This window comes from Metopolophium dirhodum, chromosome 1 (genome assembly GCF_019925205.1).
Source record: "Metopolophium dirhodum isolate CAU chromosome 1, ASM1992520v1, whole genome shotgun sequence".
In the NCBI taxonomy this organism is placed as follows: Eukaryota; Metazoa; Arthropoda; class Insecta; order Hemiptera; family Aphididae; genus Metopolophium; species Metopolophium dirhodum.
Genome location: NC_083560.1, coordinates 42332900 through 42356657, shown reverse-complemented (window position 1 = coordinate 42356657; position 23758 = coordinate 42332900). Strand labels below are relative to the sequence as shown.

At 30.1% G+C, this 23758-nt stretch overlaps 2 protein-coding genes and 1 pseudogene across 2 annotated transcripts; 1 reads left to right on the top strand and 2 right to left on the bottom strand.

The window, feature by feature from the left end:
* Window positions 1–225: 225 nt before the first annotated feature.
* LOC132938945 (uncharacterized) lies at window positions 226–3632 on the bottom strand. The gene is made up of 3 exons (XM_061005925.1): window positions 3153–3632; window positions 2517–3021; window positions 226–2435 (listed from the first exon to the last, which is right to left on the bottom strand). The coding sequence occupies exons 1-3, from the start codon at window positions 3630–3632 to the stop codon at window positions 226–228; spliced, it is 3195 nt and encodes a 1064-aa protein (XP_060861908.1).
* A 421-nt stretch (window positions 3633–4053) lies between these two features.
* On the bottom strand, window positions 4054–5190 carry LOC132933943 (uncharacterized; annotated as a pseudogene).
* Window positions 5191–14381: 9191 nt separating this feature from the next.
* LOC132935216 (uncharacterized) lies at window positions 14382–22197 on the top strand. Its single transcript, XM_061001694.1, has 7 exons — window positions 14382–14621; window positions 16085–16142; window positions 18218–18270; window positions 19488–19523; window positions 19622–19736; window positions 21274–21376; window positions 21797–22197. Exons 1-6 carry the CDS (start codon window positions 14556–14558, stop codon window positions 21369–21371), a joined length of 426 nt encoding a protein of 141 aa, XP_060857677.1. The 5' UTR covers window positions 14382–14555; the 3' UTR covers window positions 21372–21376; window positions 21797–22197.
* Window positions 22198–23758: the final 1561 nt, after the last annotated feature.

Genomic DNA, 23758 nt, shown 5'->3' with positions numbered 1-23758 from the left:
GGGAACTACTGGCAACGTCTGCCTGAAATCGCCTGCCAACAATATCATCAAGCCGCCAAAGATGTTGTTATTTCTCCGAAGATCCTTCAGTGTGAAGTTAAGTGCTTCAAGTGATTTCTTATGTGCCATTGTGCACTCATCCCAAACAATGAGCTTGCATTGCATTAACAATTTTCCCATTGCACTGGATCGGGAAATATTGCACGTTGGAGTATCAATTGTGTATCAATTGAGTGGCAACTTAAGCGCAGAATGTGCAGTACGACCGCCATCTAGAAGAGTCGCCGCAATTCCAGATGATGCTAACGCCAAAGCTATGTCACATCTTGATCGTATAGTGGCCAAAATCAATGAAATGACAAATGTTTTCCATGTTCCTCCAGGTGCATCCAGGAAGAATAGACCACCAGTATTATTGTCCACTGCTTGCATTAATGTTTTGTATACTTGTTTTTGCTGTTCATTCAGCAACGGAACATTATTTCTAACGAATTCCTGCAATGTATCAACATTGTATTGCAGCTCTCGATTTAATTCTTGGTTGAATGCATCGTGCATCGATCGATTTGGCGCAATCATTCCTACTTCAATCAGTAGCTTGTTTGCAATAGTCAAGCATTGATCCTCAATCAGAATCAATCCTTCATTGTAGATTTCATCGGTTATTTGGATGTCAGGATTATTCGTTTGAATACGCAAGCGATGCAAGATATCTTCACATATGGCGTCTTTGTATTTGTTCCATAACTGAATTGGTTGTGAAGGAAAACATGTGGTGATGATAATTGCGAACAGCGTTCGTATTTGGTACGCATTTGATGAAACAACTGAATCTGCAAGTGTTAAATCCCAATGAGAATCGTTCTCCAGCAAACCCAATAGTTGACATGCTTCTCGATATGTTTGGCATTGGTGGCCATTCACAGTTTTCAAATGCGCAAATGATTTCGGTCCACGTACATTTACTAACAGCAGTCGCAAATAAAAACATTCATCGTTTCTAGGATGAACAGTGTACATACGACCTAGTGCATCAGTTGAAAACACCTGTGGCCAGTCTGGAACTGGGGTTCCTTGTTTGCGACGTTGGAATTTCTTTGTTGATTGATTCCAAGTGTAATACTTGGGCATTTCAACGTACATCAGCGTCGCTGCGAATGGATCTGCTTCACACATTGCAAAGAAGCTAGTCAATGTTGTCGATGGTGGTCTCTCAGCTCGTTGTGCCGCATTAGCCTCAGTGAAGTAAACTCTTTGGCCATTTTCCAAATGCACTGCTAAATGTACAACTGTGGGATATCTTTCATGAATTTGAAATGACAATAATCGCCACAGTGCTTCATTAGTACTGACGTATCTGCCCATTTGGAAGTTGCTGATTTCGTCATTCACATTTTCCGACGCAATACCAAACACAGCCATGTCGCTGCCTTTTGTGACGTACTTGCACAAATATTTGATTGATTTGGCCGAATGACAACTCTCAACGTTTGCATGTGTTTCGAAAATTCGTGATAGCAGCGGGCAATATGGTACAATGAATTCATTTCCGATCTCAATCTCTTGATTTTGAACTTTAACTTTGATAGTTCGACCGTTATCTTCTTTTGAACGCCGACGATAAACTGGATATCCATCGTTCCCTGTGACTGTTTCAGCAACTAACGGTCGCGGATATCGTTTTGTGCACTTTCCATCAGCCATGCAAGGCGATAATGGATTTAATGCACCGCACGGTCCATGCACCATCTGTGTCGTCACAATGTCGTGTAGACGGGGATCAGTGACTGGATCAGGAATTTCAGCTGATATGATGTCATCCACTTCATTTGAATGTAATTTGTTCAGCAACCAAATTAGGATATGAGCATGCGGTAGTCCACGCTTCTGCCATTCCACCGAGTACATATAACAACGTGTGTCACCAAAAACTCGATACTTAGTAAGCACATCCATCATAACCTTGAGTTTTTGCTGAAATACTCTGGCGATTATGTCATGGCGATCTTGCGGTTTTTGACCCGGTTCCAACTCGCGTTCAATTTCCGTCCACTTCGGATTGCATGTGACCGTAATAAATAAATCCGGAGTTCCATAATTTCGCACGTACGTCATAGCGTCTTGAGCGTATTCGTGCATGTGGCGTGTGCTTCCGATATAAGTTGATGGGAGAACCGTCAGTCGTCCAATATTCTGAACATCACCATCTGAATGAATAGCATCACGCAAGTGTATATAGTCCTCAGATCGTAGCTTTGACTGATTGAATCTGATGAACGCTAAACGTTCGGTCTCGACTTTGACATACATGTCGACAGCGAATTGCTGGAATAGCCGACCGCACTTCAGAATGACATTCTCCTCATGTGTACGAATCATCATACGATACGCATAGTAATTCATTGCGCTTAGATTTTTATTATTCGTTGATACTCCTGAAAATGCAAAATTAAATGAATTGTTAATGGAAACCAATAAAAGTAATAATGGAAATAATTAGTGTGTGAATATTGTACCTGTAATTGGATCGACCATCTTCAACGTGATGTCGTATCCGTCTTGCCCTTGCCAATAAATGATTGGATATTGTAACGCATCGTACAAACGATGTGTCTCGTTTACACGATGCATGATATTGCTTCTTCGCTGAACGACAATGTCTCGTGATTTAGTTGGATCGCCAACAATAATTGCAGCAACATCATTAACGGTGGGTGCATTGAATCTTCGCACATGTTCACCTGTTGGAGTACAATCCGCTCTTATGACAAATTTGTGCGTATCCGATGGCATTCGTTCCAATGCTGTTTTGAACATATTAACCACAGCATTATTAGCGTGAAAAAATGCTTGCAACTGTTCAATAATTCGTCTCTTTAACTGTTGTGCTCCCTGTATATTGCACCGCACGTTCAGCTGATCCACCATCGACGAAATGAAATATATTTGCAGAAATTGATGCGGTTCATCTGGTGTGGTTGGCACCATTGAACCATGCAAATGATATATTTGACCTTGTATCTGTAATTGCAAATAATCATTAAAATTTGTTCATGAATACATTGTAAATCGTGTGATGGTGTAGTGTGTGGTGTATATGAAGTTGTTATGTGTTGCAATTATGTGTTGGTTATGTGTGTTGTATCTTTTACCTTGCAAGTCGGCATGAAGCCGCCTTCTCGAATGATATTAGCTCCAAAGGAAGTCATGCGAAAGCAGTTATTGTATTCAAGGATGTGTTGAAGAAAATGGCTGGAATCGGGATCACTTCCATCAAACAATGTTTTCAGTGGCTGTGGTGGTGTAAATAATGGATCCAGTTTGACTTTTCCACTTGCGCAGCACAATCCAACCGTTTCTCTTTTGAACTTTAACGCATTGCAATATCGGCATATAGTCGTCATTCGTCCAAAATTCAAATTTTCATCATCACTGTAGTTCGCAGTGGGATCATATTGGAATGCCAAGCGATTGTATGATGCCAATGATCTTCGTGTGCTCACGCGATGTCTCAATCGGTCATTTTCTCTTATTATATTTTGTCTTTCTTCTCTTAAGTTCCTTGAATAGACTTGTTGCTGGCTTGCATGTCTTGTGCGGCGGCCGATGTTCGCACGTCGTTCTCTAGGCATTTTGGACTATGGACAGAGTGTTGAATTTAACTTCAAATGCACGATCCACATAATTTACACTGAGCTTAAATGAAATTAACTGAGCAGAGAATAATCTATCTGTCAAACACTTTATCACGCACCGTTGCTATTGGTTTGAAGTACATGCTATGTATAATAGATGGCGCTGTATGTGAAAAACGATTTCCCCACTTTTCTGTTGAATTTTTCCTGAATTTTCCAGAATTTTCTTTGCTATAAACCTCACGGAGCCCAAGACCTTTCCAACGAATGCAAAACCGTGGAAATCGGTTCGTGCGTTCTGGAGTTATAGCGTCAGGGAGGAAAACCGGACTTATTTTTATATAATAGATTATTACTTATAGGTATTTCTATTCAATTTTCTTGGCTGAAGAAAATTTGCCCTATAGGAGATGATTCATTTTAATATAACTTTTGGATTTCATCATGAAGAAACACACTGCCTTGAAATTCTTTTAATACGACTCCTTGTTTATTTCATTGTCCATCGTATTCCTATAAATAAAAAATATAGTTTTTAACTATTCAAAATATTGTGCTGATATACTCTAAAAATGAACATACCACATAACATATGTTTTTCCTTTCAATGCAAATAGATATGGGATTATTTTAGAATTTGAGATCCTGTGTAAACCGATAAGTGAAACTGTACAAACCATTGTTGCTATCTAAAAAAATATCATTGTAATAATTACAATAAATTCAGTTAGCCATTTGAATAATTAATTTTATTAAGTATTAATATTATAATATTTTCTACTCACTTAGTTTAATGAAACATAGTTAGGCATTGAAAATACATTTTTAGATGGAATCATATAAATTTTACCAAAATCAATTCAATTACATTTGATCATATTTGTATTGGCAGAATCTGGCATTATGACCATAGCTCTATAAACCTATCTATTATAATTTTTAGAATATACTGCCACATAATCACCAATCTTTGCAGCTATTGGATTGTAATGTTCAACTATAAAAATATATGTTATCATACAATATGCGCATCAAAATAAGTTCAGTTTAATATTTACAAGAAGTTTATATACTAAATACAACAATTATTAATAACTGTACAATTTTTATTTCATAAAAATATCTAAAATATGGTTTATAACGAATTTAAAGTATAAACGAAGTTAAATCAGTTGGAAATAGTGTTTACGCAAAATATTAAGTACTATTTTTAAACAATTATTTTTGGTTTTAATTGATATAGTCCCTGATATTATGCATACTTTTTCTACTTAAGAGTTAGTTTACTTAATTACTTGAAGCACTTGCGTTAGGTTAGGTTGGAAAATTGCATTGGAAATTTGCTTATCTCAATTTTTTTTTTAGTTTTGAAAATAATATATTTGACTGAAAATTAAACCTTACTATTTTCTCTTTTTAGTTGGTCTAAAACATTTTTAAATTCTTCATATAATTTTATTTTTCTTACAATAATATTATAGACATTATTTCCATATAGAAATTCAACGTGATCACCACTTTGCCAGTTATTTAAAACCTTATTTGAACCTGAAAATGTAAATACACATTTTATTAATTATTTTTAATACAACTGAAAAATACACTATGAACATAATATATTCAGATGCAATAATTTTAAAAAATAGAAAATATTTATTTTTTTTTTCTTGGTTTAGATAGAGATTGGGAAAAATCTCAATAAAATTTTAAGAAAAATATGTTTTAGTGAGGCATGACGTTTGTAGTTATCTAAAAAGGGGGGCGTAGCCCTCCTTTAAAAAAAAATGAAAGAAGAAAGAGTATATAGAGGATTTATTAATATATATAGACTTCATATATATATAGTATATATATATATATATATATAAATCCTTATATAGTAATATTATCTATACATCTTATATATATATATATATACATATATATATATATCTAATATATAAATGTGAAAATGAAAACCTTTGAGTGATATGTTCTCGGAAACTACTGAACCGATCGTTATGGTTTTTTTTTTAAATTGAAAAGCTCATTGTGGAGAAGGTTTAAGGCTTTTGATCGATTCTCTAACTTTAAAAACAAAGGAGTTATCAATTATCATAAATAATGACCAGTTACGTAGACTGGGTGGGTGAGGTTCGCGGTACGGCAACGGACGGCGGCTAGACGTGGCCGCCCAAACTTCCCCTTCCATATCACCGTTGCGCGACGTGATAGTTCATATCGTTATTCGTTGCTAATGGAAAACTATAATTATAATTATTTAATTATTATATTATAACTTAAATCAATACCATAGATTAAATATATAAAATAATATAATCTATGTTAATACAAAAAAAAACACAATTTCTCGCATACTATAGTATTATCTAATCAATAATAACTCAAGTGCATAAAATAATAATATAATCTATGTTAATACAAAAAAAAAACACAATTTCTCGCATATTCTATAGAAATTCACCGCATTATAGTGAACGAAGGACGGACCGACCGACATTTTAAGAGAAGCTTCGTAAAAGTCGGAACGCTGCTTAATGTTTGTGCATCGACTATGGATGAATTGTCGAATATTCAAGATGCCTGCATTTAAATAGTAAACAGTACTAATAATAAGTAAATTACTAATAAAAACTTACTTTTAATTTAATTTAATTTCTATAATTTTTAAATTTTTATTCGTTTCTTTTAATTATTAAAATTTATCACAATGAAAAGGAAAATTAATTTAGGTCGTTCATCGAATATAATAAAACGTCAACGTTTACTTAGATTAAGTCAAAATAACAATGGCTCGCCAGATAACTGCAATATTAACAGCGATAATAATGATGATAATATAAATAATATATCTGTTACCAATAGTGTTGGTAGTATTAATGAAAACAATATTAATAACAACGAAAATTTAGATGAACCACAAGTTCCATGGCGTCGCCGTGAAATGTCGGCATTTACTTATGATAAATTAATAGGTTATAAAAATAATTCTCACGTTATCATTGGAAATATAAATTTAAAATGTAATTATTGTCGTGCATTGAAATGGTCCAAAGAGCCTGCAGGTTTTTGTTGTTCAGGAGAAAAAGTTGTTTTGGAAGACATTGCTGATCCTCCTGAACCATTAAAAAGTCTCTTAAATTTTTCTCACAATAATTCAAAACATTTTTTTGACATGATACGTGTTTATAATTCGGCTTTTCAAATGACATCGTTTGGTGCAACAGAAATTAGACATGGAAATGTCATGCCAACATTTAAAGTTCAAGGTCAAGTCTATCATTTGGCTGGTTCTTTATTACCCACCGGTACTGAAGAACCAACGTTTTTACAGATATATTTTATGGGTGACTCAGAGAATGAAGTGAAAAGGCGTTTGTCTATTGCTCCCAATACAGATAAACAAATATTATATGATTTGCAATATATGTTGCATAGAAATAATTCGTACATTCGTAGTTTTAAGAGTGCACTCGATTTGATGCCGTCCAATCTAGAATTATAGAAATTAAATTAAATTAAAAGTAAGTTTTTATTAGTAATTTACTTATTATTAGTACTGTTTACTATTTAAATGCAGGCATCTTGAATATTCGACAATTCATCCATAGTCGATGCACAAACATTAAGCAGCGTTCCGACTTTTACGAAGCTTCTCTTAAAATGTCGGTCGGTCCGTCCTTCGTTCACTATAATGCGGTGAATTTCTATAGAATATGCGAGAAATTGTGTTTTTTTTTTTGTATTAACATAGATTATATTATTATTTTATGCACTTGAGTTATTATTGATTAGATAATACTATAGTATGCGAGAAATTGTGTTTTTTTTTGTATTAACATAGATTATATTATTTTATATATTTAATCTATGGTATTGATTTAAGTTATAATATAATAATTAAATAATTATAATTATAGTTTTCCATTAGCAACGAATAACGATATGAACTATCACGTCGCGCAACGGTGATATGGAAGGGGAAGTTTGGGCGGCCACGTCTAGCCGCCGTCCGTTGCCGTACCGCGAACCTCACCCACCCAGTCTACGTAACTGGTCATTATTTATGATAATTGATAACTCCTTTGTTTTTAAAGTTAGAGAATCGATCAAAAGCCTTAAACCTTCTCCACAATGAGCTTTTCAATTTAAAAAAAAAACCATAACGATCGGTTCAGTAGTTTCCGAGAACATATCACTCAAAGGTTTTCATTTTCACATTTATATATTAGATCTATAGCACTGTATGTAAAATACTATTTGAACTAAAAATATTTGTATTTTTATAAGTATCAAATAATTATAATAAAATTGCATTGTATTAATTAATAGATTGATTGTTAACATTATTGCTACATTTAACAAATTGAATATATTATGATATTTTCTTTTTAGATGATTAATAATAATTATAAAATTATAAGATCCATTTTCAAATAATTTTAAGTAGGTATAGTATACATCACGTACAATCATAAATGTCTTTCCAACGTCATAAAATGTTTGAAACATATCTTTAATTTGTTCAGTTGTTTGAATATTTTTTAAACCACCGAGTCCTATTTTAACAGCTATTCCAGGCTGAAATTGTACAAATAAAAATAAATAGAAATATAGGTTAGACTATACATGCATAAATAGTAATTATATTTGTATTATTAACTGGAAAACAGTCTTGACTCAAATTTTGGTAGTTTGGGTAAAAACCATAGGAAACTTGATCATAACAAAACATAAATTATTAAAAATGAAAAAAATTAATTAAAAGTATAAGAAAAAATACCTTCTTCAATTCATCAGCCAATTCATAAATAACATTTGATGGAACTGTTTCAATGTTTCCAAAATCAATGTAGAAAACATCATAACAACCTTTATTATTTATTAATATTTTCGCTCTATATAAACCATCATTTACAGATGAAAAAACTTTGACCATGTCTCCCACAGCTGGATTATATTTTAGTATTTTACTAGTAATAAAAAAATACATATATAAATGAATTGTTTTGTAGTTTATGACATAAAATAATTGTTTTATTTTTAGATGAAAAAAGTTTGACCATGTCTCCCACAACTGGATAATATTTTAGTATTTTATCTAGTAATAAAAAAATACATACATAAATTAATGTTTTGTAGTTTATGACATAAAATAGTTGTGAATATCAAATTAAGGTACTTATTGGTTATCTCCAACTACCTATTATTGCTATATGAAAACTATACTAGTAAGTATGGCTACAATTTTGATTATCAAATATGGTGTTTTAAGGTTATACTCAAAATATTATATATATATAAGTTTAGTTAAGTTGCGTAATTTTTTACGCAAAACTAATTTTAGATATTTTATTTTTATTTTATTTTACAATACGGGACGAACCCTTTGATAACATGAATATAGAGTATAGACAATAACAATTTGCTTTATGGAAACCAGGTTCAATTTTAGAGTGAGAATGAAGGGTCATTATTAGCAATGTGCATTAGACAGATGATCAGTGAGTTAAGATAGTAATTTGAGGAAGAGAAAGGTATATGGAATGGAACAAATGATCGTGTACGGCAAGAGGGGACATTTAATGAGACAAGGAATAGTGATTCAGGACTGTCGATTTTAGATGAAAGAAGATTAGATAGAAAGTTTTTTCTTTATCTAATATCTAATTAAAGAAAAAGTTGAATATATTTGTAAATATTGTATTTAATGTTTGTTATTTAACGAAATATATTATGAAATATGGTTCTTCAATTGTTGGGGCTAACTGCATGCACAAGCATTGTATTTGTATAAGTCCAAGACTGTAAGCCACTAGTTTACAGTAAGCGTTAAGTCAAGCGCATACAATTAAAATTACAGGTTATAGGTTATATTTAAAAAATAAAACTAATTTAGTCAAAATACCAGAAATTAATTATCCTGGTAATGTTTACTTTACTTGAGTTCATTTTATTTAAAAAATACATTTAGTTTCATGGGTGTCATTTGAGGTGTTGCGGGGTATTATGCTTTTTCATACCCAAAATATGCATAAACTAAATATGTTTTAAAAAATACGAATAGTTAAAAACTAGTAATAATTATGAAAAATATTTGATTACTTGTTATATTTTATTATTTTATGTGGTATGGTAATAAAAATTAATATAACTAAATTAAAAATATGTTAATTAATCAAATTATAACTTGAAGTTTTAAATACAATTAGAATTATAATAACTAATAAGTAATATTATTTTTAAAATAATGAAAGAATTAACTCATATCATTAGACTTGGTTCTGCTTGTTTAAGTCTAAAGAATAAATTATTAAATATTATTATTATTATTTAAACAAAATAGTTGGTTTATGTTGACAAGAGTGAAGAAATCAATTTTATGTTTTAAATTACTATGCCAATTGTAAAACATGGCTAAAGTTATGTAATCAATTTCATAACTTTAAACATGATATATGTTTTAATAGTCTACATTTTAAATTTTTTATTAGTCGCATATTTCTGTTAAATTCTGTATTTTAATATAATATAAATTCAAAATTTATTTTTGATATCTATTTGTTTTATTTGTATTGAACTTAAACATTATTTTTTATTTTTTTGACGCAAAATGGACAGTAGGGGAAAACAATATCTAAATTTTAGAAAGAAAATGGCTACGACCCTTTAGGTGCCTAAGTATATGGTTTAAAAAAATAAGCTATAAACACCCGCTAAGTCTCAAGGAGTCTATTGGTATAAATTTTTATTGAACAATTTCAGTAGTTATTGAGTCTATTAACTTTTTCTAATGAGGTCAATCGATTTTCAGTTAATAATATTTCATAAACCACAAATTAGTGATAATAGATATGGGTAGAACTAAAATACAACCGAAATAATAATGAAAACCATTAACCAATCATGTTCATTTGGAAATTTATGATTGAAAATACATGCTCTAATATTCGCAGTTCAATTAGGAACTTACCTATAACTTACCTATTCCTGGCCTTAAAGTCGCTCTAGTTTTTTTTATTAGTTACACAAGTAGATTTTGCTAAACACTGTTTAATAATCTATAAAAAAAAAATAACTGTTACTTTTGTGCATTGATAGTAGAATAGAGTATCATTCGATTAAAATTCAATAGTTAGTTATCTCGAGTTAATCACATTATATAATCAAATAGATTTAAAGAATAATGTTATGAAACTCACCGTGTCATAAAAGATACTATGTAGTGAGTCCCCAAATTCATTTGTATCATTAAAAATTAATTTACGAATGAATTTCTTTGGTAATCAACTAGTTAAGTTTGTCAAAAAAATTTACATCAATTTTATGATCTGAAAAACAAGAAAAAAAGCAACATAAATTAAATAGGCACAAATGTTGGATAATAGTCACAATAGCATTCATAGTACTTTCATTATCAAATTTAGCTTGATGGACTTGATAGCTCCATATTACCGATATTAATGAATACTTAATTAAAAATATGTCTATAAATTATATGATCATGTTTAAAAATTGAAGTAGGTTAATAAAGTAAGCATACTTAATGGGTAGAAAATGTATTGCTTCATACGGAATCCTCCTACGTTATTTTTAATAATAGGAAGTCCTCCACATGCCGGACATCCCTTGCATGTTATGTCATTATATAATAAGTTTGTGTTTTATTATAATATAATATAGATGTTCATATAATCATATAATATATTCACAATATAATTAAATACAATATGACGTGCATTAAAGAGTACAAAGCCCTCTACAAACCTTAAGTATATGTTGCACTTCCTGTACTGAATTTAATATCATTATAAGATCGACCAGTCTCTATAATATAGAAATTTTAATGTATGTACCCAAGTCATATAAGTAAACCGTAAATGAATATTCAAATAATTGTACAGATTCAATAGTCAAGATCTATAAAGATTTAAATTATTTTCTTTAAAGATCTTGGTAGAGACTCCAGATAGTTTCCTAAAAACCGAAAACAATAAAGAAACAATAAAAGCCGCATTATCCATAACAAATATTCCATAAACTATGATAACGAGATAACGAATTATCAGGTGTAAGGTGTAACCGTGGTTCAGTTTTCAAGAGCTAACCAATTTAAATTTCAAAATGACCTATTAGAAATACGCTATGAGTCCCAATACTTTATACTAGAGAGCCTAGATAATAATATAATTATATATATATATTTTTTTTTTTAAATAGAATCCATTTATTAAAACATTACATAATAAACTATAGATTATCTACCTCCTAAAAGCAATGCTTGTGTTGAAGGTAGAGAGCGACAAATTACTTACAGATAGTAATTAAATAATATGAATACAAAAAAAAAAAAATAATACTTAAATTAGAGTAAACATAATAATAGCTACCCTATTGACAATATTAGCCAGTCATTAACAGTTTTTTTGACATTTTTGTGTTTATTTATTATATTTTTCTTAATAATATTTGGCATGGAATTAAAATAAGTAGGACCCAGGTAGTCAACGAATTTTTGACCAAAAGATTTTTTAAAATATATCACTTTAACATCGTATGCTAGATGTTCCTGTTTGTTTTTTCCGTTATTTTTAGTTATCCAATTTTCTATGTTTTTACCAACCCATAAAATGGCAATTATTTTAAATAGTAAATCCACAGGTAATACATTTAATAATTTAAAGTTTTGACTTGTTGAACCTTCAAGAGTAGGTTTCTGCAGACATATTCGAACAATTTATCTTTGTTGAATTGATAAAGGTTTTAGAGCATTTGCAGAAAGGCCTCCCCAAATAAGTAGTCAAGTAGACCGTATTGCAATAATGCTTGATATAATGCTAGATATGCCGTTCGAACAACATGTATTGGTACTACCACTCGTAATTTATAAAAGTTATAACTTTTAGTACGTAAACGCATTAATAATGTGATTAGTCTGGAATGTGCAGTTGTTATAATAACCTTGTTATTGTAGACGATTACGTCACGACGTGGTAACTATTCGTATTATTTCGTTCGAAATCTGCCATGGGATGGTCTGAATAGTTACCTACTTTTTATTACTTTGTTATTGAAAAAATGATTGATGATCTCATTATTTGGTTTTTTTCTTTAATGCCGTATGCGAGGTACGATAATCTTTACTTTTTATTGATTTGTTTTCGACGGGTTTTTTATTTATTATACATATAATAATTGATTTGAATGATAACTTCTTAGTCTGATTATCTTGTTACGTCCCAACCGACTTCTATATATCAACGCAGAAATTAATACGTGATGTACTAGGTTATGATGAGTGTTTATTTAACAAAGTACAAAATTACAATATTATAATCTATGTTGGAGAAAGAGTGGTGTTGCGACTCTAATATAGAATTTTAGACTGTGAGGGGTGTTATGACCTGACTCTAAACGTCCCTAACCGTCTAATGGTTAGCTCAACCCATACTGTAACCATCTGACGAGCTCTTGAATGGGCTCATATATATATATATATATATGATCGAGTCCTTTGGAGTGGGTGGTCGTAGTAGTGGCCAAATTCGGTCATGAGACAGAGTTGGGGTCTCGTACTTGGTATGCTGATCGACTCGTATCCTTCCGTATGAGTGTTGACTTTCCCGGGGAGATACGTACGACGACACTTTTATAGTTTAATTGTTTTATACTATGCTTTTGCAATGACCTCCGCATGTTATAATATACTAATTGCCTTATTAATTATATCTTCAATATTACTAGAAACGTACGTTACGCTGTGCATAGTGAATAGGTACGTAACAGTCTTATGTGTTTCAATATATGAACATCAATAATGCGTTGATGGCTGTGAATTTAGTTAATTATAATATTTTGAAATAAATTAAGAGTTATATTTATAAACTGCGTTCTGATAATCTGCACCGTATGTGATTAATATTTGGGTATTACCTTTTGACGTGGCTGTGAGATGCCCGTCGTTTTTTTTTATTGATTAGTTTTCTGGCTCGTTTTCCGAGTGTATCGATTATAAGACCAGCTATACCGTTTGTATATTGTTATATTAGGTAGTTATCTATACTAATATATAAACCTTTAAGCGCATTTTTTGTGTAAAGTAAACTCGATAACTATCGGTTCAATTTTGATCGGATTTTTTCATGTGTTCCTTATGATCACTCGAATTTCATAGGCATACGTCATTTAGTCCGATAAAGTTAGTTAATAATTAGTTATTACTAATTAATAACTAAATTTAACGTGTAATTGTATACCAATATGCTGCGTGGTGGCCTGCGGGTTACCAGCTACCAGCTGTAATCTGACTTTTTTGTTCGTCAAATTATGTGTTTGATATTTGCGTATGATATCATTTGTTCCGAGAAATGTATCGATAAAAATAATCTCGCGCATCATCCGTTTACCAAAATGTATGTATTCCTATAAGTTTAAGCGATTAATTACATAAGAAATCAATACACCTACTTATTTTAATATTATCATTACAAAATGCTGTCTGGGAATAATATGATTTATACTGTAGAACATTTTGTGTGAATTAAAAATTCAAATATACGTTCCAATAATATTATCATGTTTTTTTTTTAATTTACAATAATTTATTATTAACAGACGGTTCATCGTAAATTTTTTTTCCATTCCCTCCAATATAGGTATAACAGTTGCAATTTGATCAGCACACACAGACGAAACTAATGACCTGTAGATAGCTTTCTAACCTTTGTATGTTATACACGATTCACACAATCGCAAACTCCAGAGTCTGTCTAGATGCTTGTTCAATAATTGAAATTATTTGTACCTATACTAGTATTATTATAATATTGTAATAAAACAACGCGCACAGTCTTCTCCCGACAGAGTAATAATAACGACAATAATATTCTCCATCCCGCACAAACGCAATCAACGCGCGAAATGATTTCGTCGACATTTTACATAACGTTGGTGTTCGGTATTGCGATGTTGATTTCATGTGGCTACGTGAGTATTAATTATATTATTATCAGTTATTAAGCGCTGAGTGTGAACAAATATTTTTACGATCTTAAAGACTTTAGGGTATATATTAGGGTTTAATGTTCATAACTCGTAAAGTCGTAGTATAAATTCTGTTTAGCAAAGGCGTGGACTAGCAAAGACCCACTATATTAAAAAAAATCGGCCCAACAATTAACTTGTGATTTATATTTTTTTTTTTTTTTTTTTTTATTTATTTATTTTTTTATTGGTTGATTAATTCTACAATATATAGCTACCCATACATCGCAAGAGGATATTAAAAGAGGAACTGCTTCACAGTTAATAAGTTTGTTAACTGCTTAATTTTTTAAAACAAAAAACCACTTAGCATGTTTTAGTTCGTAAGAATTTGATACCGCATAAGTACACAATTGTATTAAATCATATTTAATAGTCATAACTCATAAGTCATAAAGTCATAAACTATCTTTAATCTTTTGGTTTTTATTTAGATATTAATATGAAAATATAAAAATATAGGTAGTTCCATTAGTTTATAAAAAAAAAATGTGAATTTATATTTTCGATATTTTTAACTGTGTAAGAAGAACTTTTGAGTTATGAGGAACCTTTTATTAATTCTTAAAAACGGTTTGACGTATAAAAAATATTTACCCACATACCTATATTGAAAAAAAACCGTCAAGTAATTATAATCACTCTGTTGTATAGTCTGTAGCTGTCAATTATGTATCTACCTCACAACCTCGTCATTGAGTAGGTTACTATAACGGATGTGTTCAATTTAAAGTCGAAAATAAAATATTATTTATAGTATACGATAAAAAATGATTCTGAGTGGAGATGGTATAACTTTTTGCTAACCATGGTCATTAATGCACAAACTAAGCAATTTTCGATCAGAAACTACACTCGAAGTCGATAGCATTTTTCTACTAGAAAAAGGTCTTCAGACACAAAAAAATTACATTCAAATTGTAAAATCAATGCATTCATCTTAGCTGCTTATATGACCAACAATTTAAATTGTCTATAAAATGCTAAAAATGTTATAAAATATTTTGGAAATTATAATAATTTTTTGACGAAAATATCAAGTATAACATAACGGATATGTTATGAATTACAACTAAAAATCAAAATCGATTGGTTCGTTACGTTAATACTTCCGTTTTTTCGTTACTTCTGTCTGTGTACACGATAAGTAGTAACTTCAATAGGTATTTTTCAAATTTCCATTTTTTTAGTTTTTTTTTTCTATAAATATCAATAACATTTTATTTGGTAGGCATATCTACTGACAAACCGTCAACGCTCAGATTCAAATTTACAGTGACCCACTTATAACCTACTGTGCAACAGAGTGCATTCGTTTACTCACCTTTTTAATAATAATAAATTAATAAAGCGTAAGTTTATTATTGTTATAATTATTATTAATGTGTGTATGTTTGTGTATACAGGGGACATTTACGACGGAACAAATCGGTTATTACGGAAAAGCTTGCAATGCCAGCGAAGGTAAAAAACGTTTCGTTGTCGACATTGTTATATTCGGTCACGTATCCGAACGCATTTCCTGCGGTTATTTAGTTTTTTTCAATGTTACAAATATAATCAAAAAAAATAAATCATAATAATATAAGAAAAAATAAATCAAATACAAAACTGAACAAAAACCCGAAAATATGATTCATTTATCGTTTATGACACTAAAATATTATTATCGTTATTATAATATAAAATATTTCTGCAGATATTTTGTGGGTAAGTACGCATTTATAACATTATAATATTACATCGCTGCCTTGGGTTGAAGTTACAACATCGACTAAATGTCCGGATAATCAACTAATGCCATGAGAATATTTTTTTATGATTCTAATCATACGCGCGCGTTGATATGATACCGGACGTTAACCGCTACGTCAATAATAGTATGCAGGACGTTCATAGTTATTGATCATCGTCGCAAATCACCATTTATCATCATGGTTGAGCGATATACAGAGTGATTATTTCGACATCAAACAAGCGTTATATTGAGAACAATATACGTTTTTGATCACCCTTTTTTTTATACAGGTGGTTTGAATAGTAATTATGACTTTAAATTATGTAAAAAAAAAATAATAATAATATTTTCAAATTAATGATCGTTTAATTACTCGGTATTATACTGCAGGGAAATTTAACAACCTCCAATATTATCCTTTAATAATGTAGGTGTTTAGTTGAATTCGGATTTTTGGAATTTTATGTTTACTTACGAGCAAATTTTTAATAGTTCCAATAAAAGAAAATTGTGGTGAGCATGGTTAGTGAATCAGCCCGTATATACCTACATACCTACACGAATAACTACCACTGTATAATGTAAATATGTAATACACATGAGAGGGGTGAATCCAGAGTTAGGAAACTGTTTGTCAGAACATTTCAAGGGGCCACTTATTAAAACCAGATTAGAAATCTATACTTGTGCACTAGGTATATTAAACAAAAAAAAAAATAATTTATACTGTATGTGTGCTTATTCGAGGGTCCAAGTGTCCAACTACCCAAGATATGAAAAGAGGCCAATTTGATCAGCAACCTCCTGAACCCCCTAGATCCGCCCCAGACACACGATCGGATTACTTTTTATAGGACAAATTCGTCCCTTACTCTCTACATGTTGTCGGGTGTCCATGTTGTACAAAAAGGCCATGGGATTATTTAAAATTACATATAACATAATATTACTATACATACCTACATACATACCTTATTACACCTATTATTTACATATAATATAATTAGCCAATAAAATAGGAGAGCAAAAATGTCTTAACTTAAAAAGAACAGAGCACTGCTTATTCAAAAACCGTCCATTTTCTGTATGGGCCTCCATATTGTTAAATAAATTACTTCCCTATTGTTTGGTGAGTGTATTTAACAATCCTACTCATAGGCTATAGTATAACGTTGGAATACGATATATTTAATGCTCACATAATATGACAATGTGACATTGCTATCATATTGTCATAGCGGAAACAGTCTATTTTAACTATCATAATTATAGTTGTCATACGATTGAAACTATTGCGTTTTACTATAATCATGTGGTCCTACCTGGGTTTTGAGTAAGTTGTTCTACCTACATAAAATATTTTGTATGGATATTGCCGTTATGTATGTTTTGAATAGGTATTATAATAATTTTAAATAATGAAATATCCAACAAATACAATTTTTGTATGAACGTAAATGACAATATAATGTTACATGTCTAAGCTTTATCTATTATTCTATAAAATGTATTAAAAAAAAAAAACTCAACCTACTTTGTGTGTGATATTGCCACAGTTGCGAATATTAATAATAATATTAATACTTATCAACTATAATATTGTGATACAATAAATGACTTATGAGTATACTAAGTTTCATAGAACAATGCCGATATTGTATAATTATATTTTATTGTAGACGTAAAATATTATTCGTCGTAATATTATTGTTGGAATTTAATAAAAAAAAATTGTACTACGTATCAGATCCCTATTTGATCAGAAAACTAATCTAAATCGTTTTTTCTTATTATTTATTAGATGACCTCGTCGTAGTCAAATCCTACAAGGTACCATCTACAGAAACCGGAAAGGTAATAATTGTGAATATTCATCCACTGTGAATTGACTAGGAACATTAGATAACAGGCCTAAGGGCTGGTAAATGAGTATTACGTCCGTAAAAATGAGTGATTTACGTATCGATTCCAATATTTTATGGAATGTGTCCCAAAGTCAATTTATTACAATAAAACATAAATTAATTTCGAGAAATAAAAGCGCTGTCCAGATAATATTATGACCCAAACAGAACGAATACTATTATACAATGATTATTAATTAAATATAGTTAGTAGCTATTAATTTTAATTTGTGTTGAGAGGCTTGTATAAAGGTTAGGTACTAAGTACTAGGTACTATGAAATCCAGCGACGTTAATGATTTTGTAGATTTTGGTTTTGGTTCATCAGAATAGAAAATTAAGGATAAATTCCTAGCCATTTTTAACTCAATCTACTTTTGAATAAGAAACAATATTAGGTACACATATTTTTTTTGTAGTACTCTTTTGTAACATAGTTTATACATAATTTTATTATATGATCATAAATATAATATGTAGGTACATCATATTATATTGTTAATATATTATACATTTATTTAAGCAGTAAAAGTTAAACGTAAAATTGTAATAATACTATAGAAAGAGTTCACCAAGCTTGCTCACCTCTATGTTTGCCTTTAATTTTCAGAAAAAATATCAGCTAATTAATTTACAGTAGAAAAGTTTCTCATATGAAAAACAAAAGTATGTATCTCCACAGGACACTCCTTAAGTAGTATTTTTAGTACTAATTTGAAAATATGGTCTTTAAGTATATTTAAAAATTCCAAAATTTAAATTTTGAGTAACTGCTTTATTAAAGAATATAAAGGGGTAGTAAGCTTGGCGAATCTCCTGTATATAAAAAAAAATAATTTTTCACAATTGCCACATTGCTGATGGTTATGTTCAATAAAAAATAAAAGTAAAAGTAAAACGTGGAAAAAACAAACTATAGTAACAATTACTTATAAGTTATCTATAACAAATCTAATTTATAATATATAATATATCATTTTATTGATTATTGATTCTGTGTAATTTCTTCCGATTTAAAACATAGGTTCCGATCTTGATATCTTGTCTTAAAAAAAAAGTATTCCGAGTCTATAACGCCGCCCTCCCCCCTCACGTATGAATGCGTAACAAAACGTCTGAAAACAGCTACTTAAAATTTGATTTTTTTTTTGTTTAATTTGTTTTCAGTGTCTGATGAAATGCATGATCACCAAACTAGGACTGGTAATAATTTATATGTTTTTATTTAGTCATTCTCTTAAACGTTTACTTTGTGACTCGTTAAAAGCTAAATTGTGTTATAATATACTTTGCTGTTTCAGCTGAACGACGATGGTTCGTATAACAAAACTGGCATGGAAGCGGGGTTAAAGAAATACTGGTCAGAATGGTCTACGGAGAAGATCGAGACTATAAATGACAAATGTTATAAAGAAGGTAATACTACCATTCTTCTCTATCATGTTGTGACATAGTTATAATATATTAGCCGGTGGTGGATGGAGAAGTGTGTGAACGAAATTATATAGGCCTGTGTTAGTGTGCTTTATCAATAATGTATCGAACATTTTTTTTTTTTTTATTTCAAATAAACAATCTATACTTTAAGGAATAAGGGCACATATATGTGGTTAGAGTATAAATTAACAGGCTGCGGTTGATGTGAAAAGTCACCCACTAATAACACTTACTAATTAATTTTTTTTTTTTATATAAAATTATTTAAACAAAACTGGGACTTTGTCTTAGGATTAGTTGATGGTAGGGAGGTGATCAAGTAGGTCATCGTTTTAGACGTCTGGGTGGGTTTCCAGAAATAGAAGGGACTGCAAGATTACGTATTAACGGGTCACTGTTGGAGGTAAGACGATTGTGGAAGCGTTGATAATGAGCTATAACTTCTTCGTGCACTAATTTCATTTTTAGATCGGAGTGGATAGTGTGGTTTGAGACGTAAAGAGGGGCATTTAAAAATTTCCTGAGTGCTATGTTTTGAAAGGTTTGTATTTTATTTATGTTTGATTTTTTTTGCTTTTTTATGTATCGAACTTAAATAACAATTCCTAACATACCTAATAAGCCAGACCAAAAGTCAGGAAAATAATTTAGACGATCACAAAAGCTATTCTTCTATTCCTTTTTCCGGCAGAACTAATGAAAAAAAGTTGACATTGAATTTGCAATAAAATGTTCTCGTTAAAAATTCCTTAATTTAACACGTATTGTTATTGCCTAAACTAAACCATTACAGCTAGTGTACTATAAAAAGGATTAGTTAGGACGCATTTTTAATTCGTCAAGTTATTATTTAATATATTTGGAAGATGCACAATCACTATGTAAAACGAGTGATAATTAAAAAAAACCCAAATTCACTTATTTTTAGAGAGTTAGGTTAATATTTTTCTTTTCTTTAAATTTAACTTTAATAGTTCTAATAACTATATTGTTTACAAATTACTAATGTTCTTAACATTGAGTTAACTTTTGCTAACTTGAGTTAATTTTTAAATAACTTGTCCTGCACGGTCACATACAAGTAACTAGTTGATCCAAAAGTTGAAAGTTAACTCAATAGAATAATTTCCAGGCTCAAGCTTGACTTTTGAAATAATAAATGCACAGCTTCAGTCAATGTTACATGATAAAATCATAAGTCATAATATTACCAATTACCATAATATTATATTTGATTGTTTTGAAATGGACAAATAAGTATGATTTCATAATAATCTCTTTTGTAATCAACGACACAGAGTTTTATTTTCACGCATTTCATTCGTAAGTAGTTCAATTGAATTTAAAACTACAAATATTGTACGCGTACCTACACACGGGAACTCTGTTCGTCACCACTAATATAACTCTAATAATACGCAGAAAATCGCATAACTATTAAAGTTTATCTGTCTGTGACATTTTAGTAGTTATGTTTATAATTATATATAAATATTATATTGATTAAAATTTACAGCTTTACTTGTGTCAAAGGAGGTAGTAGCGACGTGCAATTACTCGTACACTGTGATGGCATGTTTGAACAAGGAGATGGATTTCGACAAGTTAACTTGAAACTCGTAAGCGTTAAATGAATTGCCCACTATTTATATTTATATTGTATATATAGTTTCACAAAAGGCTAAAATTAATATTATACAATGCAATTATAATAATAGTAGGGAATATACAATTTCAGACTTTCTAAAATGGTTTGAAATTTAATAATTGTAATATGAAACCTAAACAACATGTCCATTTTCTTGGAAATGTCCTAAGTTCTAACATCGATAGTTCCGGATTTCGGTTGCACAAAACATTTAAAGAATCAATAGTGAGCTAATGGTCCCTTAAACAAGATTTAGTGGCCCGCGATTGTTCCATTAAATTTTTGGTGAACCATAACATTTAATAAATTATTTATGCAAACCAGAATAGGTTTATTATATATAAACGATTTATTACTGATATTCTCATATTCTTGTTTTTTCTGTTTCCAGTTGAGCATGTTGAAGAGTGGACCGAAAGATAGTAGAACGCAAGAAAATATTTTTCATTTTAAAATCGATTTATTTCAAGTGTTATGATAATTTTAATGCTCAAACACTTAATATTATAAAATAAAGTATATTGTTTTATATAACAAACTATTATACAAATATTATATGTATATATAGGTACAATTAGTTTTTGGTTGTCACACTTTAGAATTCATATGATATTGTCTGGTTTTCTTGATCCGACTACGATCACCTTGACTCGTTTATGTATCGAATAAAATTGTAAAAAAGCATCGGAATAACAATTATCATTATACTAACGTTTTAATAAAATACTTTTAGGTAGATAATTGGTTAATAATAATGACGTGGCGTTTATTTTGTCGTTCAAAAAATTAATGTTCTTGGAAACAATATAATATATATATTCATAATGCTGATATCCACTTGAAAGTGGAGATACCGTAGATTTTAATTGTTATTACTCCCTTTTTCCCCTTTTCCTATTTATTATAACTACATATTTTGTTTTCATTTGGTATTGTGTATAAACTCTGAACTAGAGTAAAACAAATTATTCTGTCGTCAAACACTGTACAACTGCGGTCTTTGACAAATCGTTCCTGTAAAATATTATCATTTTAATAATACACCAATAATGTAAATATTCAATACTATTCTTATAAGTTAGTAGTTACAGGTGCAATGTAGCCATGAAGGTTAGGTACCTACGAGACGATCGCAGAAACCTATAAAATCAGTTATGCCATTGACGCAACTACGGGGGTGCACACTGCACGAGGTACTTTCCCAATCCCAATTTTTAATATGCACCACTAAAATATAAACGACTTTTTCAATTTTACATGGACTTTATTTGAATAAAAATTATCAAAAATACAACAATGTTAAGATACTGTGTAATTTAAGTGTAATTTAAAATTCTGAGCATAGCGATTGATGTATTGATTTTACAATGATGACATTTTTTTTATTTCTTTTTGTTTGTATTACACGATAAATAACAGAAAGAATGCTTCAAATTTTAACCTAAGTCTTTTCTGAGGGAAAGTGAATTTAGTTGTTACTTACTAGAGGGCAAAAGAGGATTTTTAATAAGCAAACAACGGAAACAACAAAAATAAAAATTAAGAAAAAACAGAGATTTTTACGAAAAAACAGTTTTTGAGAAAATCGATTTTGATTTTTGGTGTAGCACTAAAAAAAACCCGTAGATACTTTTTCACCGAATATTTATATGACCATTTTATGTACCTACAGGGAAACATTTTCAAAATATTTGGACTTTTTTTTTTAACTATTTATAGGCATAAGAAAATTTATAGTTTTTATAGATATTTTTAACAATTTCACTGTCAAAAAATTAAAGTATGTTTTACAATTTACAATGTTCGTCATAAGTTGTTATTAGTGATAATTAAATAAAAATTGAGTATAAATCTATAAGTATTATCGACGATCTTCGTTATCGTAGGAATGAGATAGTATTTATTATGTCATCCCAGGTGGGATAATAAAAGGCACGGGTCGCCAGTTCGATCTCGACGACGCATCGGTGACAATGCCGGTCAATATATGCGACGTATAGTAATAATCACATATTAGTAACATAATTATAAAATAGTGTTTATTATACAAAATTATTATTAAACTATTATCAATAAATTATAATAACTCAATTATACAGTCCACTAGTTTTTTTATATATTTATTCAATTACAAACTGAGCCAAAACACAACTAAACCACGATGTTTTAAAGGAGTTAAGAGTTTACCATTAGATTATGAATCAAACAAAAAGGCATGGATGACTGGTGATTTATTTAAAAATTGGCCTATAAAATTTGATCAAAAAATGCGACTAAATCAAAGAAATGTTTTATTATTTATTGATAACTGTACAGCTCATTGTAATATCAATTTAAAATCTGTAAAAATCGA